General features: G+C 43.8%; 2 protein-coding genes across 2 annotated transcripts in view; both read left to right on the forward strand.

Moving 5' to 3' along the window:
• LOC308325742 (receptor activity-modifying protein 1-like) overlaps positions 1–24,426 on the forward strand; it is a 179,260-nt gene that overhangs the window by 73,766 nt on the left and 81,068 nt on the right. The window lies entirely within an intron of this gene.
• Positions 21,932–22,978, forward strand: LOC308325412 (outer mitochondrial transmembrane helix translocase-like; the record flags this gene model as incomplete). Its single annotated transcript, XM_080777901.1, has 1 exon — positions 21,932–22,978. One exon carries the CDS (start codon positions 21,932–21,934, stop codon positions 22,976–22,978), a length of 1,047 nt encoding a protein of 348 aa, XP_080634027.1.

The following is a 24,426-nucleotide window of genomic DNA, read 5'->3' on the forward strand; positions in this document are numbered from 1 at the left end:
GCCATCCAGTTTGTTTGAGTGTAATATAGCCTACTGAGCAACACAGTCATACGGGTGATACAGTATATAGGCCCTAGACTGGCTTTGTTTTGACTTGGCTGCTATCTTCTCCATGGATGATTTGAGAGGTCAAGGGGACAGTTTGGTTTGGTGCCATTGTGATGTGTCCCGTAGGCCCAGCACTGTGCTCCACGTAGCATACATGCTGATTAAGTGAGCGAGTCAGACGGCCCTGATTTTTCTCCTCGACGTTGTAATGCTTAATTTATGTATCGACACAGCAGACCTACAAAAGTCAGTGAGCATCCTGAAGGTATACCCTAGGACCCACCCACTTCAGACATTAGCAACATTATGAAAATCACATAATTACAATCAGGTGAAATTCTCCCAACGTTTGGTGTTCTAGGATTTAAGTGGTTCAATTTGTCATTAAAGTGGTTTTGTCATTTTGCGAATCTTTCAATGAGGTTGACTGCGTCGTTCAGGGCTCTATACTAGTGTATATTGTCTGTTTTATCTTTACATTAAATATCTTAGATGAAAATAGCTGATTGACAACCTCACAGCATGTTACGGATGCTGGGGTTTAAGTGGTTAAATGTCATTCTCCCAGGGGGCGTAACTTCAGGCCATATTGATCGCTGCCCTGCTTCGAATGCACAACAAGCTGGAACATGCCAACAAACAAGTATAACTACGTTTTCCATAGACCCTCTCACTACCACCTACCACACAAGCTGGATGGGGCTAGCGGTGCTGAGCCTTCTCGTGGCGGCCCTGTTTTCACTAATTTCACAGTACTACACAGTTCTCACTAATTCGTCATTTATTCTAAATTGTTATTGCAATTTACGATCTGCGTTCGCTTCCCGCGTTTGCGCGTCTTACTCGTAATGTAATTAGCTCTGATACAATTACTTAAATGTGATCTCTCAGGTTATGGTACATGCAATTGATCAGATCTTGATTGAAAAGCATAAAGCTAAAAGCTCAAAAGCAATTAAATCATTTAGATTATAATTATGCTGCAAACGCATGATTCATTATACCAGTCTATACTCTATACCTTCTAGCTTAGATGTTTGTCATCATTCTCTTAATTACCGTAACACTTCTAAATCCAGGGGCCCTTAATTCTAGGCTCAGGGGACTTCATTCTTTTGACAGCGTTGAACAGCTATAGCCTTCACAGCTCTACAAAACTATTTTCCCTGTGTGAAATAAATGGGTCACTACAGGTTTCCAGTGTATCTGTAGTATCTTTCCAGACAGCGTAGTAGTTGACTGATGAAATGTGGTGGGAAACAAAGCACAAGGGTAGAGTCAAGCAGAATGTTGCACTTGAAACCTCAAACGTTTTAGCCCGTGACCCAAAAGAGACCAAAACTAGTGAAAACAGCAGATCTACAAGCTCAAAACGCGTCGCTTCGTGCCGCGTTGTGAGCTTGTAGATTACCTATTTCCACTACTACTAAAATGTATAAAATATATATAATACATGTTTTTTTACTAGGGCAAAATCTTTTGAATTATTATTATTTCTTTTTTTGTAGGAAAAGAAAATGTGATTTTTACTCTAGTCGTGACTCATAAAAATTGGTCCGTGACCCACAAATGGGTCCCGACCCACTGTTTGGGAAACAGTGCACTATGCCATAGTGCACAGGCTACAGACACCATAGTGACTATGGTGTCTGTAGCCCGTCTGTTGAGTTTCATGTTCAATTTAATACAGATCACAGGAGCTGGAGATGCCCAACCCTCCACTCCAAACCCCATTTAAATATCCTATCCCTTTAATACAATTGGCTAATGGTAGAGCCGGCCGGCCAGCTCCATATATGGACACAAAAGGGAATATACTGATGACATCAGCGATCTCCATATGGGTATGAAAGGGACAAGAACTCAGTGCATATACTGTATGGGACCGACCAACTTCAACAAATCTAAATACAGTTGTGCACAAGAGTGTATTTAATTTACTATGAATGAGTGACTGACTGTGATATACTGAGACAGATATTGAACCGATAGCAAAATCATGCTTGAGCTGGCATCTGTCCCTGTCTCCCTATCTCTGTTTCTCTAGTATGACTGTATGATATGACACCTTCATATTAAGCTCTAATACTCTAATACTGTCAATTAATTTGCCTTCACGAGGATTCATTAATTTAATGCAATTTAAGTGAGTACTTGGAACATCTCTTTTGACATGGATCATAGCTGGCTCAGCTGCTTCCATTATATTCATTGTGTGTGTCATAGGCGGCGGGTGCGTTTTACCTTTGGGTAGGCTATGGAATTGCGTTGGGGGGGGACTCTCGCGGCCGAGCGGAGCGAGGCCGCCGCCGCGGATTTATTTATTTATTTATTTCCCAGATGGTCTAAAAATGAGTTATTTAGCATACTTTTACCAATGAATTAGCCTATACACAGACAACGACTTTTGGACGTCTTTTTCTCAAGTCTCGAGTCAGTCAGTGTAGATTACCCGGCGGTGTTGCTGCCCCTCCGGGAGTCGCGGCTCATGGCTCTTAGACGGCACAGAGACAGCAGTCACTCCGCTGAACGTGTCAGTGTTGCTGCAGTGGTGTGAACTGTGAACCGTGCGGGCACTGAGTTCTGACAGCCGACTCACAGCTTCTTCTTCTGAATTAGGCTACTTTATCTTTGCCTTGAAAAAGACATTTTGCGTTTTGCTGTTTCCCAAAACAAACCAGCGCGCGCTACTCTTTGCTGCCTACAAAGCGACTGGAAGGACGAGGTTTACAGACATACCAATAGTAGGCTAGTCAATCATATGCTGATTAGGCCAGTTGCTGTATAGTGTATAGCCTATATCCGATCAGCGATCACCAGGGGGCAGCGACAACACACACACACAAACACAATAGCCTTCTATAATGCTGCGCACATATATTATATATATTTAAAAAAATACCCAGCATAATTTTTGGGAAGGCTAAGCCTTCCCTAGCCTTATGCACCCGCCGCCTATGGTGTGTGTGTGTGTGTGTGTGTGTGTATGTGTGTGTGCGTGCGTGCGCGTCCATAGATATGTTCATGAGTGTGCGCATGTGACAGTGACACTGTCATTTCTTTTTTTCTTCCCTTCGTTTTTTTTAATTCTTTTTTCACTTGTTTACCAATTACTTTTTGTCATTTCAGTAGACGCATTATGCATCTGGGCTCCGTACAGTCCATCAACATGGATGAAAGCAGCAGACCATCGGCTGAAACCATCCAAAGTAATTTGACATGTGAATTTCTAATTTTGGTGGATTCAAAATGAACTTGATGTTCATTTCAAACCCACAGACTATAGACGGCAAGCTGATGGCAGCACTTTGATCTCTAAAAGAAGCTCCTATATCCGTCCTATATCCCGTCTTCATCTCCATGTCTCGCTCCTATTCTCTGAATCTCTGCGAGTGATATAATGATGCATTCAACTGCAATCTTCCACCGGCCCTGTCATTGTCTTTTCATCGATTTTCAAAGAGTCACGGCTCCCGTTGACTTTCTGGGGGAAGACGGAGAGCTGCCATTGTCATCACTCACGCATGCCTTTGTACTCCGGTTATTTGATGTGCCATCATCCCCGCCGTCGCTCTCCTTTTCCTCTTCATTTCTCTTTCCCTTTCAGTCCCACTATCTCCCTCAGTCTCTCTCACTTTCTCTCTGTGGAATGACTCCCATCAATAGCACAGCCACTTGTCTCCCCTCCTTTCCTCTCTAAATCACCCTGAGCTGACTGGCAAACAAACCATTCCTCTCTCTGTCTCTGTCACAGTGTGACGGCATCATATCACAACAGCCGGGGCTGAGCTACATATCAACAATGTCAACGCGTTTCCTCCGTGACTTGGAAGACCAAAGTTTTTGTGAACAGTCAAGTCAGGAGTAAAAATGGTGTGTATGGAAATGTTGTTTTGGCCCCTGGAAATTATGACTTGGTGAGGGCAGAAAGGTGAATGTGCTTTATTCTAAATAGGAAGACAATAATGTGATTGTATTGAACAGGATTGACACAGCCTCTTCTGTATTACAGTGGCTGTGTTAAACTATACCTAAAGACGTCCCCTTTTGAACAACAGAACTTCATAATGCATGTGAGCAGTTGATGAACTTGCCCGGGCCTGTGACAAAATGTTTTCCACGGCATCATGTTAATCTGAGTTTTGTGCATTGATGAGCGCAATATTTAGTCAGTGATTGATTTGTGTAATGGAGTAGACTGACTGCCTGTCAGTGTGGATTGTAAATTGTAATACTGACGCAACTTATCTAGATGCGTGAAGTACACTGCACGTCACGAGTTTCCTCCTGCTCTGTCTCATAGGCATACTGGTTCCTGTTTTGTTAAATGGTAAATGGTGCATTTATATAGCGCCTTTATCCAAGGCGCTTTACATAGATTGTGCATTACATTCACCCATTCACACACCGATGGCAGCGGAAACCATGCAAGGCACCAACTAGCACATCAGGAGCAATTAGGGGTTCAGTGTCTTGCTCAAGGACACTTCGACAGTAACTCTGGGGGAGCCCGGGTTCGAACTGGCAACCTTGCGGTTCCCATCCAGGCACTCTACCCCTGAGCCACCGCCGCCCCTGTTTGTTGTTGTACATAGTAGTGTTTTAGTTTTGAATAGCATCAACATAATGAGCATTCATTTATTTATCAGAATAGGAGAGGTGTTTTGTCCATCCCACTCCTGTATACAGTACACACCTGCAGGATAATGTGAGCAAAAATGGTCCAATTTAATGTACCACAAAATGGGTACTTTGTGGAATTGGTAGAAAAGCTGAAAGGCACGGAAGGCTTCTGAAGGCTTCACAAACAATGTGTGAAGAATACCAATAGCTCCACACAGCCACAACTTTGTTTGTGTACTATACAAACAAGGCTGCCTTGTGTATTTGAAGGCAAGTGTATTGGAAATTTTGAGCCAAGCCAGATATCCTAATTATTCCTAGCGCAATGTGTACTGCAGGCTACAGTTGTGTAGCCGAACGCGAAAGAAAATAAAAGCCTGGGTACTGAGACGGTTGTATAGCTGGACCTGGACCGTGGCTGGCTGTGCGGTTTCTGTTTAGCCCACGTACACGCCCCTCCTGAAAAGTGTTGTTGATTTTGCCAAAAGAAGGTTAGAGTTGTGTTCTAAATATCCCCTAGCCCTTGCAAAAGTAATGCAGCAAAGGTGCAATGGCACCGCTCTATAGTATATGGATGAAAAACTTGTGTATAGTTCTATCTCTTCACCGTACAACAGTGTTTCCCTAACGATAAAATAAACAGATTATAGCAGATCTACAAGCTCACAACGCATTACATAGAGACCTGTTGTGAGATCGGCTATGTGGTTAATTCATAAGATATTTGTTTATATTTGTGTCTCGGGGAAAACATCACATTTACCTTTTGAGACTCTGAAGCTGAAACGTTTAGCTAATCTCTGCCCTACAACATGTTTCTCATGGCGATCATTGCATTTTTGCGTAGTAACAGTTTGTGTCCTAGAGTTGCCAGTGTAATACTAATTGTAAATCAACATGCCCCTGTAAAAAAGTATTATATTTATATTTAAGATTTAACCCTTTCTTTATTATTATTTATTATTATTTAAGTGTATATTTGTACGTCTTTAAATGTTCTGATGAATTGGAATGGAGGACCCTGATGTATACAAGTCTTAGTGCTTTTCCAGTTTTTGTATTGATACCTGTACGTTTGAACTTTGAACTGTAGTGAGTGGTCCACAGTGGTCCTCAGAGCGGACACAGGCAGCTGGCCGGCAGGGGGGCTCTAGGGGGGCAGGCTTTAGCCCCCACTTTAAATAGCCAGCCCACCCATAGTCCCCCCCCAGTCACAATTTTCTGGAGCCGTTGCTAGTAGATCTACGTTTTTTGCCTTAAAACGGCGATGGCGCCCGAATGGTCCGTCGTCCCCCCCCCCCCCCGGCCGAGGGTTCCATTTCTCTTTTTAGCCCTGTTTACACCAGCAGTATTCCACGTTCTGAGAAATCTATGATGTTACATGCTTTGCACCTTCAGTCTCCTCAGAGGATGAAAATACATTTGGTGATCCTAGGCACCCTGAGGACAGGATTTCTACTTTCACTTGAAACTGAAATAGAGATTAAGTGCATGTGCCTGTAATATGTACTCTGTATGGAGTGTAAAAAAAATGCACCCTGTAGGGTCCAAATGGATGAGATACTATTTTACACACTTAAATTAACACATTTTGCAGACTGTGCACACACATTATGTCAGATGTGAAATCATGTTAGCAGAAGCAGATAAATTCAAGTATAGTACTTAGTTAATCTCCACATTAGTGTGTACTTCCAACTCTTTGAGAGCCATGTCGCAGCTCTATACGCCTCAGACCTTTAACCACTCAGACCCTCTACACTTAAAAAACTGGACATGCGTTGCGTCTATGCTCTTTAACCCATTGATGCCTGAGGCCAAATCTGGGAACGCCTTCTAGGGCCTGACCTAAGGTTTCTGAAAACCTTCAAATTCTGATGATTTAAAAAAAAAATAGTTATGTTGCTACATGTATAGCAATAGCTGATGAGACACAGAGAGCGCGGCCGGCATCAAGGGTAGAACAACGTATACGTTACACCAGGCGTCAATGGGTTAAAAGAATCTCTACACCAAATACATTCACCAAAAATAGCCAATCTACGCATTGTGCGCTGATTGATCTACTTTTCATGCCAAATATTTAGTGTAATGTGCAAGCGGAAAAGTGGTAAATCTCTTTGAGGGGGGTATAATAATAGGTGCCAGGTGTTCTGTATCGAATGTGTCAAGAACGCCTGCTGGTTTCCATGGCATGGCAGAAAGCCAAGCCGTCTAGGGCAGGGCTTGTCTATGCAGCATGTATCTACAGATGGGTGACAAATTAAAGAAAGCTAGTGCCTGAGAACAAATGAGTGGAGAAATATAATTAATGCAGACGCTTCCATACAGGTGTTCTGCATGTTTTGTGGCGTTTGAGCAGGCCCAGTTGGACTCAATTTTGGATCAAGATGGCAAAAGACAATTCACGGGGAGCTCATGTCCACTACCGTGGAGACGGGGTGCAAAATCCTCCATGGTGCCTCTGGCTTGGCCCATAGACATAAAAAGGACATCTTTCGGCTGTATCTCGAGGGGAGGCAACATGGAGGCAAGCTTTCCCCAGATTCCTTGCGAAGCATAGCGGAAGCTGCGTGTGTAACGGAAGCGGACGTTCAGTAGGCCAATCAGAGGCGCGACTGAGTTTTTTGTGGCATTTGCTTTGGCTGTAAACGTTTGTTCCCGGAAAAGACGTGCTGTGATTGGCCAGTAGTCACTTGAGTGGCAGTGACGCAGTGTGCCTTCCGCACTTCAGCTTAACTTCCTCCTCACGCTGCGGAGACACATCACTCCATTGACCTGCAGCGGCCAATGTCTATATATTTTTGAGTGGTGCAACCACTCCCTTACGGAGCTATGTGGGTGGCTGGGGTACCTGGCTGGGTGGGTGGGTGGGTACCTGGCTGGGTGGGTCTGAGGCTAGCACGAAAATAGCATGCTGTTTTTCACCACCTGTGCACACAAACACACACGTACATATTAACTGTATATATGATGATTTCGGGTGTGCCAGTACAGTACAGTGACAGTACAGTAGAGAGGGTACAGTAGAGGGACCCCCACACGGTAACTGTCATTTCTCAACCGTTCCGGAATCGGCCCGGCCCCCTGGGCGCGTTCCTGTGGGTCTGGAACTTCCGGGGTCCCCCCCGGGGACCCCCACATGGAGTTGCACCACTCACTTCACAGAGGTGTGATTTTATTTATGGTTTGGCCCAGCATGCATATACAAGCACAATGGGCTATATCCAATCCAACCCTTCCGCATTCGGCTTGGGCTGCCGCTGCACTTCCAGTCGCCAGCCGACTCATTGATAGTTGACGTACGGTTACATAGTTATTTAAACACAGAAACGTGCCTGATAGACTCTTGGCCCTATTTTTGTCAGTACCTTACCCCATATTGTTTGCCCCCTTTTTCTTTTCTTTTTTTTACTATTTTCAAAAACATTTTTGAATAGTTCAAATACACACAACGTTTCGATACTATCGATGTATATCGGCTAGTTGAACAATTTTTAAATGTTTTTCAAAATAGTAAAAAAGAAAAAAGGCAAAAGAAGGGGTAACGCACTGATGAAAATAGGGCCCAGAGTCCAATAAAAATCTGTTAAAGGGACACTTCACCCTTTTTGCAAAAAAATATATGTTAATGACGTTTAGAAGCTTTAGAACACTTTCCTGGGGGTCTTTATGTGTGTAATATGTGGTTTTAGATATTTTAGATTGTAGCAGTGAGCCTGTTGTCTCTGATGTCATGGACACTGGGCTCACTTCATTCCTGGACTACATGTTGTCTCAGTAAGACAACTCTCCCCCCTATCCACAAGGAGGAGCAGTGCAGTGAGTGCACCAAAGAATTATGGGAATTGTAGTCCAGGAAGGTAGTGAGACCAGTGTCCATGACATCAGAGACAACAGGCTCACTGCTACAATCTAAAATATCTAAAACCACATATTACACACATAAATACCCCCAGGAAAGTGATCTAAAGCTTCTAAACGTCATTAACATATATTTTTTTGCAAAAAGGGTGAAGTGTCCCTTTAATAAAGTGGGTTATTCTGTTCAAGGCCAGATGACAAAATGTAGCCTAACTACATTTACATGCCATTGGTGTGGAGGCCACTGACAGCTGTTTGGTCCAGTGGAGAGAGCTCCTGCAGTGGCTGCGATACAGGGGCAGATCTCGGAGTTGACAAGGTCAAGGCGGGCTCCCCCTGAGCATTTAGGGCACGATGTGGCCACTGGCTAGGGCATATGGTGGCTCATGCTGCTTGCCAAAACCTTTTTTGGGGCGGTCTCTGCTGTTCTGCCTGGAACACTACAGCCTACATTCAACCACATGAATCCTGGCGTCCCTATTCTGGGGAAAACATGTGAGAAGGTGAGAATAGCAGATGAGCTTGTAGAGCTATTTCCATTAAAAAGGGACCATTTTTAGCATAATATAGGGCTTAAAAGTGGTGCATTCATTTTCACTGCATTTTTATGACTACATTTCTATGTAATGTTTTATTTATTCCATTTCTCTCAGTGATTAGTGTATGTAGTTATGTAGCAGAATCCAGTTAAGTGAACGTTTCGTGAAGATTCTTGTAAACCATGTTTTTTCTGTTCTATGGACCCTAGAGGACACAAAAAAAACGGTTTACATTTTTTTTTCGCGCCCTAACAATATTTTATCACCATGGCAATACATGGCAATGTGTAGCAATATTCCGTGTCTGTCTGTATTTCTGTCGACATCATTTCTCCAAATCTGCCAGGCCGATTTACACTAAATGTGGTCCAGGAGTGTATGATGTGCTCTGGAAGACCCCATATAAATTTCACCACGATCGGCCCATAGGTGGCGCTACAGCACCAAATTCAAAACGAAATTTCATGATTATTCACAAACTACTTGTCCAATTTCAATGACATTGGCTAGGTTGTTGTACCATGGGCTGAAGCACAAGCCCAGAAAGTTTGACCACAATCCACCAATAGGTGGCGCTACAACAACAGATTCAATATGCAATTTCACAAGGTGCATAAGCTACCTGACCAATTTTCCACAAAAACCTTGAATAATCAGTAACGGACAGTTTTATTTAAAATCAAAGGGTTTATTTACGAATGTGACATGCTCAACTGTACAAAGAATCACTGTAGGTATCATCGTCATCACTCTCAGCATCATCTTTTGTATGATTATCACATGAACCCTCAGCAGCCTCACATTTGCAGAGCACTGTGCATGGAAGGTTATTACTGTTGCAAGAACAGCGGCCGCTACACTTGCTGGCAACACATGCACACTTGACGAGTTCAACAACGGCCTCTGGTGCAGGTGGAACCTTTGAGACTACAGGGACACACCTTCCATCATCTTGTTGCTTCCATCCTAAAGAAAGTGCATCTAAAACCTGTGGCTCAGCAACGATGTCTTGTGCCCATACATTGGCTTGCCAATGTGCTCGCAGAATGTGTTCGACGATGGACCCTTGCGTTGGACATATCTTTTCAACACCCTGATTGCCCTTGAGCTGTTTAAATATGTGCCACCAAAGTACTTCAGCTGATTCATACCCAGGTTTGAAAAGCTGACACACAAACTTTTCACACCCGGCTAACACCTCCAAGGATGGATGAGGGCCAACACCAAGTTCAGCAAGTGCATGGAGAACATCATCACCAGTCTTCATGAACGATTTGAAGCAGGAAGATTTACCTTTTCCTCGGATGTGACCAGTGGTATCGCAACCAGTGAGTGTGTGGAATCCTGGCAATGCGGCTGCTCGTTTTACTATTTCACCTTTCCGAACAACCATCTCCTGCACGACAGCCATGCCGTCAATCAAGATACTGGTCAACACTTCTGCAGATGGGCTACTCTGCATGTCTATGGATTCTTCATTAGATTCCATCTCTGAAACCACTCCTTCCAATTCATGGATGAGGGCAGACTTGGCTGTAGTCTGCAACAGAGAACCATCAGACTTCATTAAGCTGGCATTGTGATCAGCAAATTCGTGTGTTCCCACAATGTTCTGCAGGTCCAGTTCTCTTGAGGACTTGGCAACGAGAAGCAAGCGAACAAACAAGGAGTTTGTTGCTTTCAAGCTGACTATTTCAGATGATGCCTTAAGCTTGATAGTTTTGCATCCATCTTTCCAGGTCAGATACTTCAGCTTCGTCATTTTGTCCCACATGTTCTTTTCCCCTCTGACCCTCTCATTCACAAAAGTCCAGTGCTCTGCTCCCTCGTAACTCTTGCAGAATGTTTCACTCGGAGTGTTGACATAAAGGCACAAGGCTACACAGATCTATACTTGCTATTTGACAACTATACAGTGACAAACTCCATGAAGGACAGAACAAGACATCTCTGTAAAATAGAGGATAACACACCAGTCAAAGACTTCAAGGCTTTCCTCGGAAGCAAGGAAACCAAGGCCAACCTCGTCCTCTACCTTGCACAAAAAGCTGTTGATCTTTGCAAGCTACCAATCACAACACACACACACAAGGGTGTCATGTCCACAAACACAAAAATGGTGAACATCACAAGTACACAAGAAGAGGCGGATACGTTACTGGTTATGTATGCCGCAGCAGTGAGTCGTTTATGTAAAACGCCACATATATACTCATGTGACACTGATGTTTTGGTACTTGCCCTTCGAAGGTTACCAGACCTTCAACCAGAGAGTGCAAGCATCATGGGCACAGGAGATCAAAGACGGACGATAAAACTCAGACCAATCTACACGGCCATTGGCCCCAAACGAGCAGCCGCATTGCCAGGATTCCTCACGCTCACTGGTTGCGATACCACTGGTCACATCCGAGGAAAAGGTCAATCTTCCTGCTTCAAATCGTTCATGAAGACTGGTGATGATGTTCTCCATGCACTTGCTGAACTTGGTGTTGGCCCTCATCCATCCTTGGAGGTGTTAGCCGGGTGTGAAAAGTTTGTGTGTCAGCTTTTCAAACCTGGGTATGAATCAGCTGAAGTACTTTGGTGGCACATATTTAAACAGCTCAAGGGCAATCAGGGTGTTGAAAAGATATGTCCAACACAAGGGTCCATCGTCGAACACATTCTGCGAGCACATTGGCAAGCCAATGTATGGGCACAAGACATCATTGCTGAGCCACAGGTTTTAGATCCACTTTCTTTAGGATGGAAGCAACAAGATGATGGAAGGTGTGTCCCTGTAGTCTCAAAGGTTCCACCTGCACCAGAGGCCGTTGTTGAACTCGTCAAGTGTGCATGTGTTGCCAGCAAGTGTAGCGGCCGCTGTTCTTGCAACAGTAATAACCTTCCATGCACAGAGCTCTGCAAATGTGAGGCTGCTGAGGGTTCATGTGATAATCATACAAAAGATGATGCTGAGAGTGATGACGATGATACCTACAGTGATTCTTTGTACAGTTGAGCATGTCACGTTCGTAAATAAACCCTTTGATTTTAAATAAAACTGTCCGTTACTGATTATTCAAGGTTTTTGTGGAAAATTGGTCAGGTAGCTTATGCACCTTGTGAAATTGCATATTGAATCTGTTGTTGTAGCGCCACCTATTGGTGGATTGTGGTCAAACTTTCTGGTCTTGTGCTTCAGCCCATGGTACAACAACCTAGCCAATGTCATTGATATTGGACAAGTAGTTTGTGAATAATCATGAATTTTTGTTTTGAATTTGGTGCTGTAGCGCCACCTATGGGCCGATCGTGGTGAAATTTTTATGGGGTCTTCCAGAGCACATCATACACTCCTGGACCACATTTGGTGTAAATCGGCCTGGCAGATTTGGAGAAATGATGTCGACAGAAATACAGACAGACACGGAATATTGCTACACATTGCCATGTATTGCCATGGTGATAAAATATTGTTAGGGCGCGAAAAAAAAATGTAAACCGTTTTTTTTTGTGTCCTCTAGGGTCCATAGAACAGAAAAAACATGGTTTACAAGAATCTTCACGAAACGTTCACTTAATTACACAATGACATACACTAGATACTACTCTGCTGTCTGCAGAGTCATAGTTACTCCCGCCGTTTACCCGCGCTCGATTGAATTTCTTCACTTTGACATTCAGAGCACTGGGCAGAAATCAAATCACGTCAACACCCATCGAGGGCCATCGCGATGCATTCAGAGCACTGGGCAGAAGTCACATTGCGTCAACAACACCCATCGAGGGCCATCGCGATGCTCTGTTTTAATTAAACACAATTCTTATAAGCTCACTCAGATTCAGTCAGCAGCTGGTGGAGGTGTGAAATGTGACAAAAAACACGAGAATGGGGAAACATAGAATATTGTGTATATACACATGTAGAATAATGTGTAAACTTTCATACTTATTGTCCCATGAGGTGAAAGTGAAACTCATGAGTGTGAAAGTTAAGGGTTGATAATCTATGCGTGAAAAACTGTTTTGAGTGTATCTCTGAGTTACATCAACATTGTTCTTGTGAAGCACTTTTTGGGGGGTTTTTATGTGACAAAACTTGACATGCTTTATTAGTTTGCCTGTGCTATTAACTCATTTTGTATAAAAAAAAAACAACAACCTCCTCTCGTCCTCTCAAACTCTAGTGAAAAACTGTCAACTGTGCAATGACTGCGCCCTCCAGTCAGCTTCTGTCACATTTTTTGTCAAAACTTTGAAAAGTTTGTGAGAGTTCTTTGGACTCCAAAGGACTCTCATGACATGCCATGCCCACAAGCAGCCAGTTTGTCACTGTGTGGACAATGCCATCTGGATTGTTCCTTTATACCAGCTTTGCTACTGGATACTGATGTGATGTGCATTTCATTCACTCTGCTCTTTTTTCGTCTTTTAATCCCCCCCCCCCCCCCCCCCCCATTTTTTTGTTTATTGTCATGAGTTGTCACCTGCCCAGTTGGCTTTGTCTGAGGTTTTTAAGGTCTTTAAATAAATACTTTTTGAAATGTCTGTGGGGAAAATTAATGGGGAATCATTTCCTGGTGCCCTCGCAGGGGGAAATGCGACACTCTATAGGCCTATATATACCTTCTTTCAGAACTAGACAACACATGTGTTTGCGTGTGATGTGTTTTCAATGCACTGTATGTTGGGCTCCTCAATAAAAGTGGAGCAATGTTTGTTTGAATGCTGCTGGATTTTTATCATTGCCAAACAGGTGTATCCCTTCATGGCAGCAGTGAATCCCTCTGAAAATTGATTTTATTTTCTTTACAGGATAATGAATGAATAAAATAATTGTTTGCAAAGCTTGGGAACGGTTCCACAAACGCTAGAATGAAGCTTAATCCAGGCCTCCATGGTCCACAAATCTCATCTCAATCCATTCTGTGGCATGAGATGGAACTGGAAGCAATACCAGCCAGCTCAACACCACTCATGGGAAGAATTGGAGGCAGCTGTGTGGGTCTCCATGGAACATTTTCAACATGTTGTTGAGTTCATGCCCAGACAAAATGACGCTGAATGGGGGAAAAGGTAAAACAGGGGATATGACACAAAATTATCCCTAATGCAATTCATTGTGGAAACCACTTCACCACTGCAATTTGGCAGTCAACGAGGACCAGGACTTCCATCAGCCACCGCCCACCTACTTGGATCAGGCCAAGATGGCTGCCGTGTTAGTGGTTAGCTCCAACAAACAGTGCCAATTTGTCAAAAATCCTGAAAATGACTTTACATCCAAGCAGTCAAGTGAAGTGTATAGCTTTACAAGGAGTTGGTGTCCACACAAACAGGACCTTAGCCCAAATGGGACCCTGAGGAGACCTCCTGTGCCTCGACGCATGCCGCCATTTTGTGGGTCACCTGTGTAGTTTAGTATCATCAATTATGGATGGGGATGATGAAGCACACTTCATCAGCCCCATGTAATGGAGAAATGCTGTTGAATCCACGCACTGTCCCTCCGGACATGGGAGAAATGACCTTTTCAGTGACACTGTGGAACATCACCAGCAACAGCTCAGCACACTGCTCCGAAAGGTAATGAAAAGCCATCATTTGATCATGATTGAATCTGCTCGCAACACACCCACTGTTAATATATCATTTAGCTTAATCAAACCCACCTCTCCACTCCGCTTAGCCGCAATTTGCAACTCTAGATTTTTTAAATAATGGGATGAATCTAGAGTTGCAATACATTGACATCCCATTTGCATCTGCAATCTGCTTGTATTAAACAACGTTAAACTCGCCAACATTGCAGCTCTAGGCCAAGGTTGAATTATCATCTTTCAATCTGCAGAGCTTTTGTTTCATAAAAATCCACCGTAGACATGTTGTGATTTACTTTCTGTCCAAAATATTGCACAGCATATTCCGAGCCGCCCTGTTTTCTTAATTTTTCCGATGACCGTCAAACAATTTGTGTGCCAGAGGGCTAGTTTAATAGAACGCAGTGTGTGACGGGGCGTCGCCTGCGTCAGCGTCTTCTTTTGGCACCAGGTGTGCGTGTGCACACCTGGTGCTCACGCAGGTAAAACAAGCACTCTCCCACACAAATAGTTTGACGGCTAGTCTCGCACACAGAGTAAACATCGTCGCTCGGAATATTCTAGGAATATTTTGGACAAAGTAGCTCATAACATGTCTACGGATTTTTATGAAACAAAAGCTTTGCAGTTCGAAAGAGGATAATTCAAGCTTGGCCTACAGCTGCAATGTCATAAGTTTAACGTTGTTTAATACAAGCAGATTGCAGATGCAAATTGGATGAATGGGCAATCAATGAATGGTATTGCGGCTATACACTCCGCTGTGGGTACTTCTCCAGCCCAGAAAACATGAAATGTTGTCTCTGTCTGCAATCTCTGAAATGTTGTTTAAAGTTGAACTGAATGATGCAAAGAGCTCAAAACACTGAACCCAGTATAATAATTGAATTTGCCTCAGAAGAGTGGTCTAGGCCTAGGGAACGTGCTCCGTTTATTCAGCTGGAATCGCATCACATTTGCACTTTCCTTGGCAGGTATTCCTCTCTGGGCGTACAGCAGGTGTTAAGTCTTTGTCCCTAGCTGTAGATTAGCTCAGCAGGCATTCAATACAAGTACTGGTTTCAATGCAATTACTGTAACTACCAGAGCTCTGTTATCATACAACCTGCCCATATCCTCTCACAGCCTCGACATTGCTCCACATTCAACTCCACACTCCTTTCATATATTGTGCTCTTTATAATTGAACATGTGCCATTTGGTGGTACAGTACGCTTTTAATCCAACGTGCCTTATAAAGGACCCTATTTCTTTTTTGTAGGGTATTGCCCAAACATTTCTATGCCAAGGAATTTTAAGGAAAGAACCCCCAAATAGCTGTAGTCGCTTGCTGCTCCCCCTATTGTGAAATGGCTTAAATAGCAGATCTACAGTACACGCTCTGTTGGAGTTTGGAAGCGCTCGTTTTGAGTAAAGCAACCTCCTCGTGCTGCCTCCTGCATTGTGTGCAAATTCAAAACAGGTGGTACACAGGGCCTGCAAGGACTGTCTTGAAAGGAAGTATAGCTCATGATGGTCTATGGTGGATTTTCATGAAAAAAACAATTGCAGATAGAAAGAGGTTACGCTTTTTTCGTACAGCTTTAATGTTGGTGAGTTTGACGTTGTTTAATACAGTCAGAATGGACTTTTCTATTTGGATGTATGGGAATCTCTTTATTAGCTTAGCAGCAAAGTAGATGGGGATACAGCACAGGAGAGAAGGCTTTGGCCAGCAGGAAAAGGCTACACATGGCTCTAGAGTCTAGTTGTCTTACCCATTTTGGGCGGGAACCCCTTTTGGTGTTAGCATCATGTTATGCTTTAGCTATTGAAAAATAGCAGATCTACAAGCTCATAGCGCGCCACCGAGTGGTGCGCTACAGAAAAGTGGCTTTTTCAGAAAACTGTCAGGATGTAGAAGACATTTTTAGAATCTGATCTTGGGTTAAATCCACCACTATCTCTCTGAGCACAACTTCATCCATGTGTCTATTGATTGCCTATACCTCATTCCCTTTCTCTCTCACATCCACCATTAATTTTGTTATATCATTGATGCCGGGCAGAAAACTTTAACATTACTTCTTGTCAGGAAATGAAAGAATGTGTGTGTAGTTATTATTTACGGTATAGTCACAAGCTTTTGTTAAATCGTTTCATTGGTTACTGGCATTAATTCCTATTTTGGGCATATAGACAAAAATGGTTAAAGACATTCAAAAGTATCAAGAATATCAGATGCAACGTGTTATGAGCTTGTATAGATCGGCTATTTTAGATCTACTTTTGCACAACACTGCCCTATGACAAAGTAACGCAGCCCACAGAAGATACAAGGTTTCTACCCGACAGCGATGTTGTGCATCTGCATCCCTCCCATCCGTGCCTTCAGACACGTTTCCTCGTGCATCATGTGCCCTACAGGTCTGCCTTGTTCACACCCCCCTCCTCCCCTGCACCGTCTCTCACTCCCAACCCCTCCTCGCTATACTGCATGCTGTACCAGCCAAACAAGTAATTGGATTTGATTGAACAAAAAAATAGAGACTTGCTATATAGCTCCAATGGGACCAGGACGCATGTGTTATTCAGATCGGGGATGCGTGTGAGTGTGCGCGCAGTTGTGTACTGTGTGTGCATGCTACACTGTGTCTGTGTACTTGCATTACTTGTGGGGACATTTGGCCCTCAAAAGTATAGTAGAATTTGAGAAATGGACATTAACTAAGGTCAGGAAATGGTTGTGGTTAAGGCATCTAGGGGTAGATTCAGGTTGGGGGTGTCACGATAGGCGGGGTGGGGGGGGGGTAGGACCCAAATGCAGGACAAGAGCAGGAATGTTCACATTTACTGATTGCGAACGCAGTGATTGCGAACGCAATGAGCACTTACTATGAGACCTAGCAGATCATGTCTGTCTGTCTGTCTGTGTGTGTGTGTCTGTCTGTGTGTCCCACCTTTGTTCCCATATATGGAGCTGAGTGATTTGTTTGTGATTGATGCAACACACTCCATATTTGGACGTATAGCTGCTTTGGGGACTCCTTATATGGTTATGGCTAAGTTAAAAACTTTACTTAAAAATAACTTAACTTAAATATGTACGAGCTGCGTTCGCTTCCCGCGTTTGCGCGTCTTACTGGTTTATTAAACAAAAACAGTTAAGCTTACAAACTCAGGGAATTCCAAAAAGCAATGAACTCTTCCAAAAAGGTACAAAACAGGAAACGGGAATGCAAAACCTTGAGAAGAGCAATCACAAGTCCAATAACACAGAACCTCTCAGAAAGCGCAAAACACAGAGAACCTGGAACTCAGTACAGCTCGGGGACAAGGAAGTAATGATCTGACAGTGTGTTTGTGTGGAATGAGTCCAGTCTTATAGGGAGCAGGGTAATTGCAGGAGTGTTCACAGGTGTGGAATGGGCATGGCATTGTAGGGGTGGAGAGGGGGTGGAAACGGGTGTGTGACAAGGACAGACCATGACAGGGGGTAGGGTCAGGATAAGCCATCTCGGGGTTAGATTCTAGCTTTAGCCGGGGTTATAGGGTTAAAGTTATGCTTGAATTAGACTTAGTTGGAAATAGCAGATCTACTAGCTCGCAGCACATCACATGATGTGAGCTATATTTTCGTCTTTCGGAATAGGGAGAAAAATGGTATTCATAAAATATAGTATAAAATATTGATGTCCTCGGAAGTAGAGTAATAAATGTGTGTGCTTGTGCGTGTGTGCGCGCAAGTGCTGTCGTGTACCTCACTCACGGCTGGTTCTTTACCGATGCAGAGGTCATGTGAAGGAGACACGGTGGGGAGCCAGAATATGATTATGAACAAGGATTTGAGCTGCTTTTAAAGCAGGTGCCTGCAGAACTCCCACATGCCTGTCTGCACACATTCAAGCCTCCATGTGTCTAGGTGAGACTACGTTGGCGAGATTGTCAAGCATTCCGTCATCACACATACTAATTGGAATAGCCCTGTAATGGTAATGGTAAACACACAAAGTGAGTGAAATTAAAATATTCCCCTGCAGAGGGACTGATTGGAACCCACTTAAGAAGTTATTAATAAGAACGCTTGGACTGAAAGTCATGACTTTGAGCTGGTGGGTAGGGACAGATTGTTGTATCAAAACAATTAGAGTGGCTGGCTCTCTATGGGTGTTCTTAAACTTGCGTGTCCTTTTTGACTGTTTGTTCAGTCTCCTCTACTACCTGTTCTTAAACTGGCAACGTACTATACAGTAGGCACCAGGCAGTATATGTTATAGTGTAAACATGTGTACCAAGTCAATATTCATAGCACTATTGGCAATAGCACCACAAATGGTTCCTTGTTTTTTTTTACCCGGCCTGAGGCCGATTCTACAAATCATAGTACATAGTAGGTCTCAACACTTTCAAGATAAAAAGAAAAATGGCAGATGTACAAGCTCGTAATGCGCGACGCTAAAATCTAAAATGACACGGATGCTTTCCTGGTTTTAATGGGCTCAAAGTTAAACTTTATTAAGTATGAGCAGCTAAATGGTAAATGGAATTGTCTTCACTCAAATGTGCCTGACTGACTGTACTTCACATTCATTGACCCATTCACATGCAGACACCATTGATTGATTGATTGAAATCTTTATTAACAGTTTGTAGAATTACAGTATACATTTCAAGCACCAACTCAATACAAAGACTGTTAACTGTGAGTGGACGACCCAATTAAGCATTACACTTGTTTACAACAGGGTCCACATTGTTCAATTCATCAAAACATTTAGAGACATACAAATAGACACTTCTATGTAGGAATAGAACAGGAATTCATCATATAGGAAGCAAAAAGGGAAAAGATACATATACAGTGAGGGGAAAAGGGGGGGGGGGCGGTGGGGGGGATTCAGATTTTACAGAGGCCAGTTTCGAATTGCAGCCGTCCGTAGGTGCCCTTTGAGAGCGGTTTTAAAGGAGTCAAGGGATTCACATGTCTTAATGACTGTTGGTAGGGCGTTCCACATTTTGGTGGCATATGAGCGAAAATAATTTAGTCCCTTGTTTGTGCCGAATCTGGGTTGTACATGGTTTGTTGCACTCCCTCTGGTGTTGTGGGTGTGGGCTTCGTTTACATTAAGGAAGTATTTAGACGGGTACATGGGTATCTTGGTGGTGTATCGAATCTTGTGGACCAGACCCATTGCAAGATGCTGTACTCTGTCGTCGACCCTAAGCCATCCCAGCCTGTCAAAGTGGGCAGGGGTGAGGTGGGTTCGGGGGGTGAGGCCAAGTCGGAGCCTGACCAGTTTGTCTTGGGAGGTCTGGAGCCTTGTTTTAAGGGCCTTTGAGGTGCTGTGGTACCAAGAGGTGGATGCATAGTCAAAGAAACCTTTGACCACAACAGCGGAACACAGTATGTGTAAACTGTACACATTCACACACGGGCAACCATGATGCACGGTGCTCATCGGGACTCGGGAGCAGTTCGGGGTTCAGAAGCCTTTATTTGCCATACATGTTAGGAATTTGTTTCGGTAGTACAGTTACAGATTGCAGTTACCACAGCTGCCATGGACGGCGCTACATTGGATAGCTCTACCTCCTGTACTTACTTACACACGTCCTTTACCACGTCGGGCTACTTACTGTATAAAGCAGGTGATGTGTAAATGAGGGATATCAGTGATGATCAGTGCTGCATGTGAGTGGGTGCTGAGCGGATAGCTCTGGGGTTCCAGAATTCACTGGGTACTGCACATGGGTGCTCAGCTAAATGGCAAATTAAATCACACCCCAGTGTGAAGTGAGCGTTGCCTTTGATGAGTTGATCTGCTGCACCCACTATCACGTACATGACATCATAGTAATTAGTGTGGTTGCCTACAGGCAAGCAGACTATTGTTATTGCACTCCAGAGCTTAAGTCGTTTAGAGAACTAAAAAAACATTGCGTGGATGCACCTGGGACGTATCCTCAGTGATGTATCCCAAGGTCATCGGGGTTTCGGCTGCAATAACTCTTTTCGCCCCCCCCTGATTTGCCCTCATCTGATTGGACAGTATACGGTGACATACCCAACTCGACTCTTCTATAATTGAACAATATTCCTATAGAGATAGGCAATCACAATCCCGCAGGATTGCATCTTTCTAGTTTATTTTGCCATCAACTTGAATGGGAATTGGGGGCAGACTTTTTGGACATAACATACACACAAAGTCACTTTTTGGAGGGGTTAACGCCGCTCTTGGTAGGTGTTATGACTGAGCTTAACATCCATCTGTGTTCAGCTGACATTTCCTCAAAGTCAGTGGGTTGTTCTTGATGAGTCCCCATAGCTGGAGCATACGGTAGTGAACTGATAATGTGGAAACATTGAGATGTGTATATATAATTCATAGTGTACATTATGGGCCATTATAGTGGTTGGGACTCTGTCGACTAGCGGTTCCATTAAACCAAGGTCAATGTAGACATCGTTCTCATTGATGTGCATTTATACAGTAGATCATAAAGGAGTTATGACATGTGTAGGTGGCTGATAACAATGTTGTACCAATGACAAGCCGTCCTGTCTATCTGACCTTGGTGGCATATAAAGGTCATCCATCCAATGCAGATGACTCTGGGACAAAGCACAGCTGAAGACCTACTTCACCTGTTCTGACATTCCATATGTGGATCTGACCATCAAACCCTGTACACTCAAGACATGCTCCTTATATGGCCAGTACAGAATTAATTCCATGTTAATCTGACCCCCCCCATGCCAAAGCGCCAGCGCTCGCCCAGCAGTCTTCCGTCAACGAGGCGGATGCGTGCACGCGACCATCTTACTGGTCTTCAAAAGATGGCACCCCTCACAAAAAGATATGTACAGTAAAGAAAACAGTTTTGTACTATGCCAGAAAGCCCACCCAGTTTTTCTAGTCTGTAATATGGTGTGGTGATCGACCAAGTCAAATGAGGTCAGTGAATACGTCATGGTGATGACGTAAGCAGGTCAGCATAAAAGCAGACCCACACAGTGTGAGAAGTGCAGTGTGAGCCAAAAACAAAGTCTTAATCGTTTACAAAGGGAGCCCCTCAACTTCCACAGTGCCATCCTCTGAACTAACAATAGGCGGGTACTATTCCTGAAGCGTGGGGTCAGACATCGCTGGTTACGCTCCTACTGGACACTATAGTATTTTTGAGATTGTGTGTATTATTATTGACTTTACTAGCGCAAAACACGGACGTGACGAGTCGTTGCGTGCGTGGTAGGAGATAACTCGAGGTGCGATTCTCAGCAGAGGCAACATGGCACATCTGGGACGCAATGAGGCCATCGTGGGCCATCTCTTCATGCTTACCACATGTGGAGCCCTCACCTATCTCGCCTTCAAATGGATAGACACCATCGATCCCACCAGGAAGAGGAAAGTGGAAGCTCAGGAACGGGCAGAGAAGCTGATGTGTCAGATTGGGGTTGGGAACGTTAAACTGTCAGACTATGAGATGATCATAGCAGCTCTTCTGGTGGACCCACTCGGTATGCACACGACGTGGCATGACATCGCCGGTCTTGATGAGGTCATAGCGGCGCTGAAAGGCACGGTCATCCTTCCTGTTCAGAAGAAACACCTGTTTAGAGGCTCCAAGTTGTTAAAGCCGCCTAAAGGTGTGTTGCTGTACGGCCCACCTGGCTGTGGTAAGACGCTCGTCGCCAAGGCGACAGCCAAGGAGGCGGGGTTTCGCTTCATCAACCTGCAGCCATCTACGCTGACGGACAAGTGGTACGGTGAATCAGAGAAGCTGGCTACTGCTGTGTTCACATTGGCTTTTAAACTACAGCCCTCGATTATCTTCATAGACGAGATAGATTCGTTCTTGAGGAATCGTTCCCTTTCGGATCACGAGAGCACAGCCATGATCAAAGCTCTGTTCATGAGTCTGTGGGATGGACTGGATACCGACGACGACCATCAAGTGATTGTGATGGGAGCTACTAATCGTCCTCAAGATATAGACGCAGCCATCCTGAGGAGAATGCCCTCTAGGTTTCACATAAAACAGCCTAGTCGGAAGCAGAGAGAACAGATCCTGAAAGTGATCTTGAACAATGAAAGGGTGGATTCGTCTGTGGACCTCTGTGATGTTTCCAAGGAAACCGAGGGATTTTCAGGAAGTGACCTGAAAGAGATATGTCGCGAGGCCGCACTGCTGTGTCTCCAAGACTTTGTACAACCCCTAAATGAATCTGGTTCGGAGGATTCTATCCGTCCCATCCAACAGTCGGACCTGCAGAAGGCCATCAGTAAGATGAGGGAAAGTAAAACGGAAATCAAATTTGGCTTTGGTTTGTGAGATTTTCCCCGAAATGACTCTCACAGGCAGACAGACCCCTCTTTTATAATAGACAGTTTCTCCTCATTACAGAGCCACGGCATTAAAACATAATAAACATTGGGTCGTGTCGATCTCGAGATCTACATGAGAATGGCGTGGCTCTCATTTGCATCTCGGAAGTAACTCGGAAGAAAGTTTGATCAAAAAATAAGTAACTTCACCAGCCTGTGTGTGAAGTAAGTCGTCAATGACTGACCGTCACTGACGTATGACTCCAAATGTGGGCGAGGTTTCAAGCACAATCTGAGCCTCATTTTACATCCATCTTTATTATTGTAAAATGAAAGTAAAATTGTTTTAGGACCATTATGTTGTCCTGTTTGTTTTTCTTTTCAGTAACTCCAAAAAGGTGTTCACTCTGTTACAATTAAATTAACTATGTACTGTCATCATGAACGGAATAAATGATTAATGCTAATTGCACATTAGAAAAAACACCGGTTTGAAGTGAGGATCAATGGGAATTTAATGTTTGTGTATAGGACAAAGTTTGTGGACAGACACCAAAAGCTGGATATAGGAGGGGCTAGCCCCCCTCAAAAACTGTTTGAATGCAGTTTACCTTGCCTTGCATAATGTCAATAGTAATAATTAGTAATAGACAAGCCTGATGACGGTGACCGAAACATTGTATCAATATATTTTTTTTTTCCAGTGTGTAGGTCTCCCCCTTTTCTTTTGTTCAAGTTCATTAGGACGACGCTCCTGTCCGTCTTTGTAGGTGTGCAAAGGGACTGTATTCTTCTACAAATAATTTAGGGAAATACTTGCTTTTCAGACATTTTTTATACGGTTACAATTCAAGTGAGAACATTTTAGTTCCATTCATCTACAATTTATAAACCTCTGTCTGTCTCAAGCCCAACACACACCGTCTGCGAACGCTGCGCGTCAAAACAGCCGCCTCCATTATTTTCAATGAACCTATCCCACACCGGCGGCGTCCAACGTGCGTTCATGCCTCGCCTGACGCTCCGATACGCCACTGTTCTATTTTCTGTGCCGCGTCGCTGCGCACCCGGTGTGTGTTGGGCTTACCTCTCTCTCATCCATCCTATTGCCAGTAAATTGGCATAATAATTTGTGTAAAGCTAAACATCCTCTTTACAACGTGGCCAAAGACACAACTTTACTCAAATTAGAATGTATTGCCTATAATGAGAGGATCATGCAGCCTCGGTGACAAAAAGGCACATACTTTTGAGCATCTTGCTGGAAAGTGTGATTGTTTCATACCAAGAATTTAAAGTATGAGGTATAAAGTACTGTTGTGTTCATATAACAAAGATTGGGTATTGTGTAAGACTGACGTTATGTATCTTTCAGGACCTTTCACTGCTTCGGCTCTGGTCTCAGACACCGTGGCGTATTTTTTTTGACATTCCGTTTCTCTCCAAAGTTGAATG

This window comes from Protomyctophum bolini (genome assembly GCF_963924005.1).
Source record: "Protomyctophum bolini genome assembly, chromosome: 12".
NCBI lineage: Eukaryota > Metazoa > Chordata > Actinopteri > Myctophiformes > Myctophidae > Protomyctophum > Protomyctophum bolini.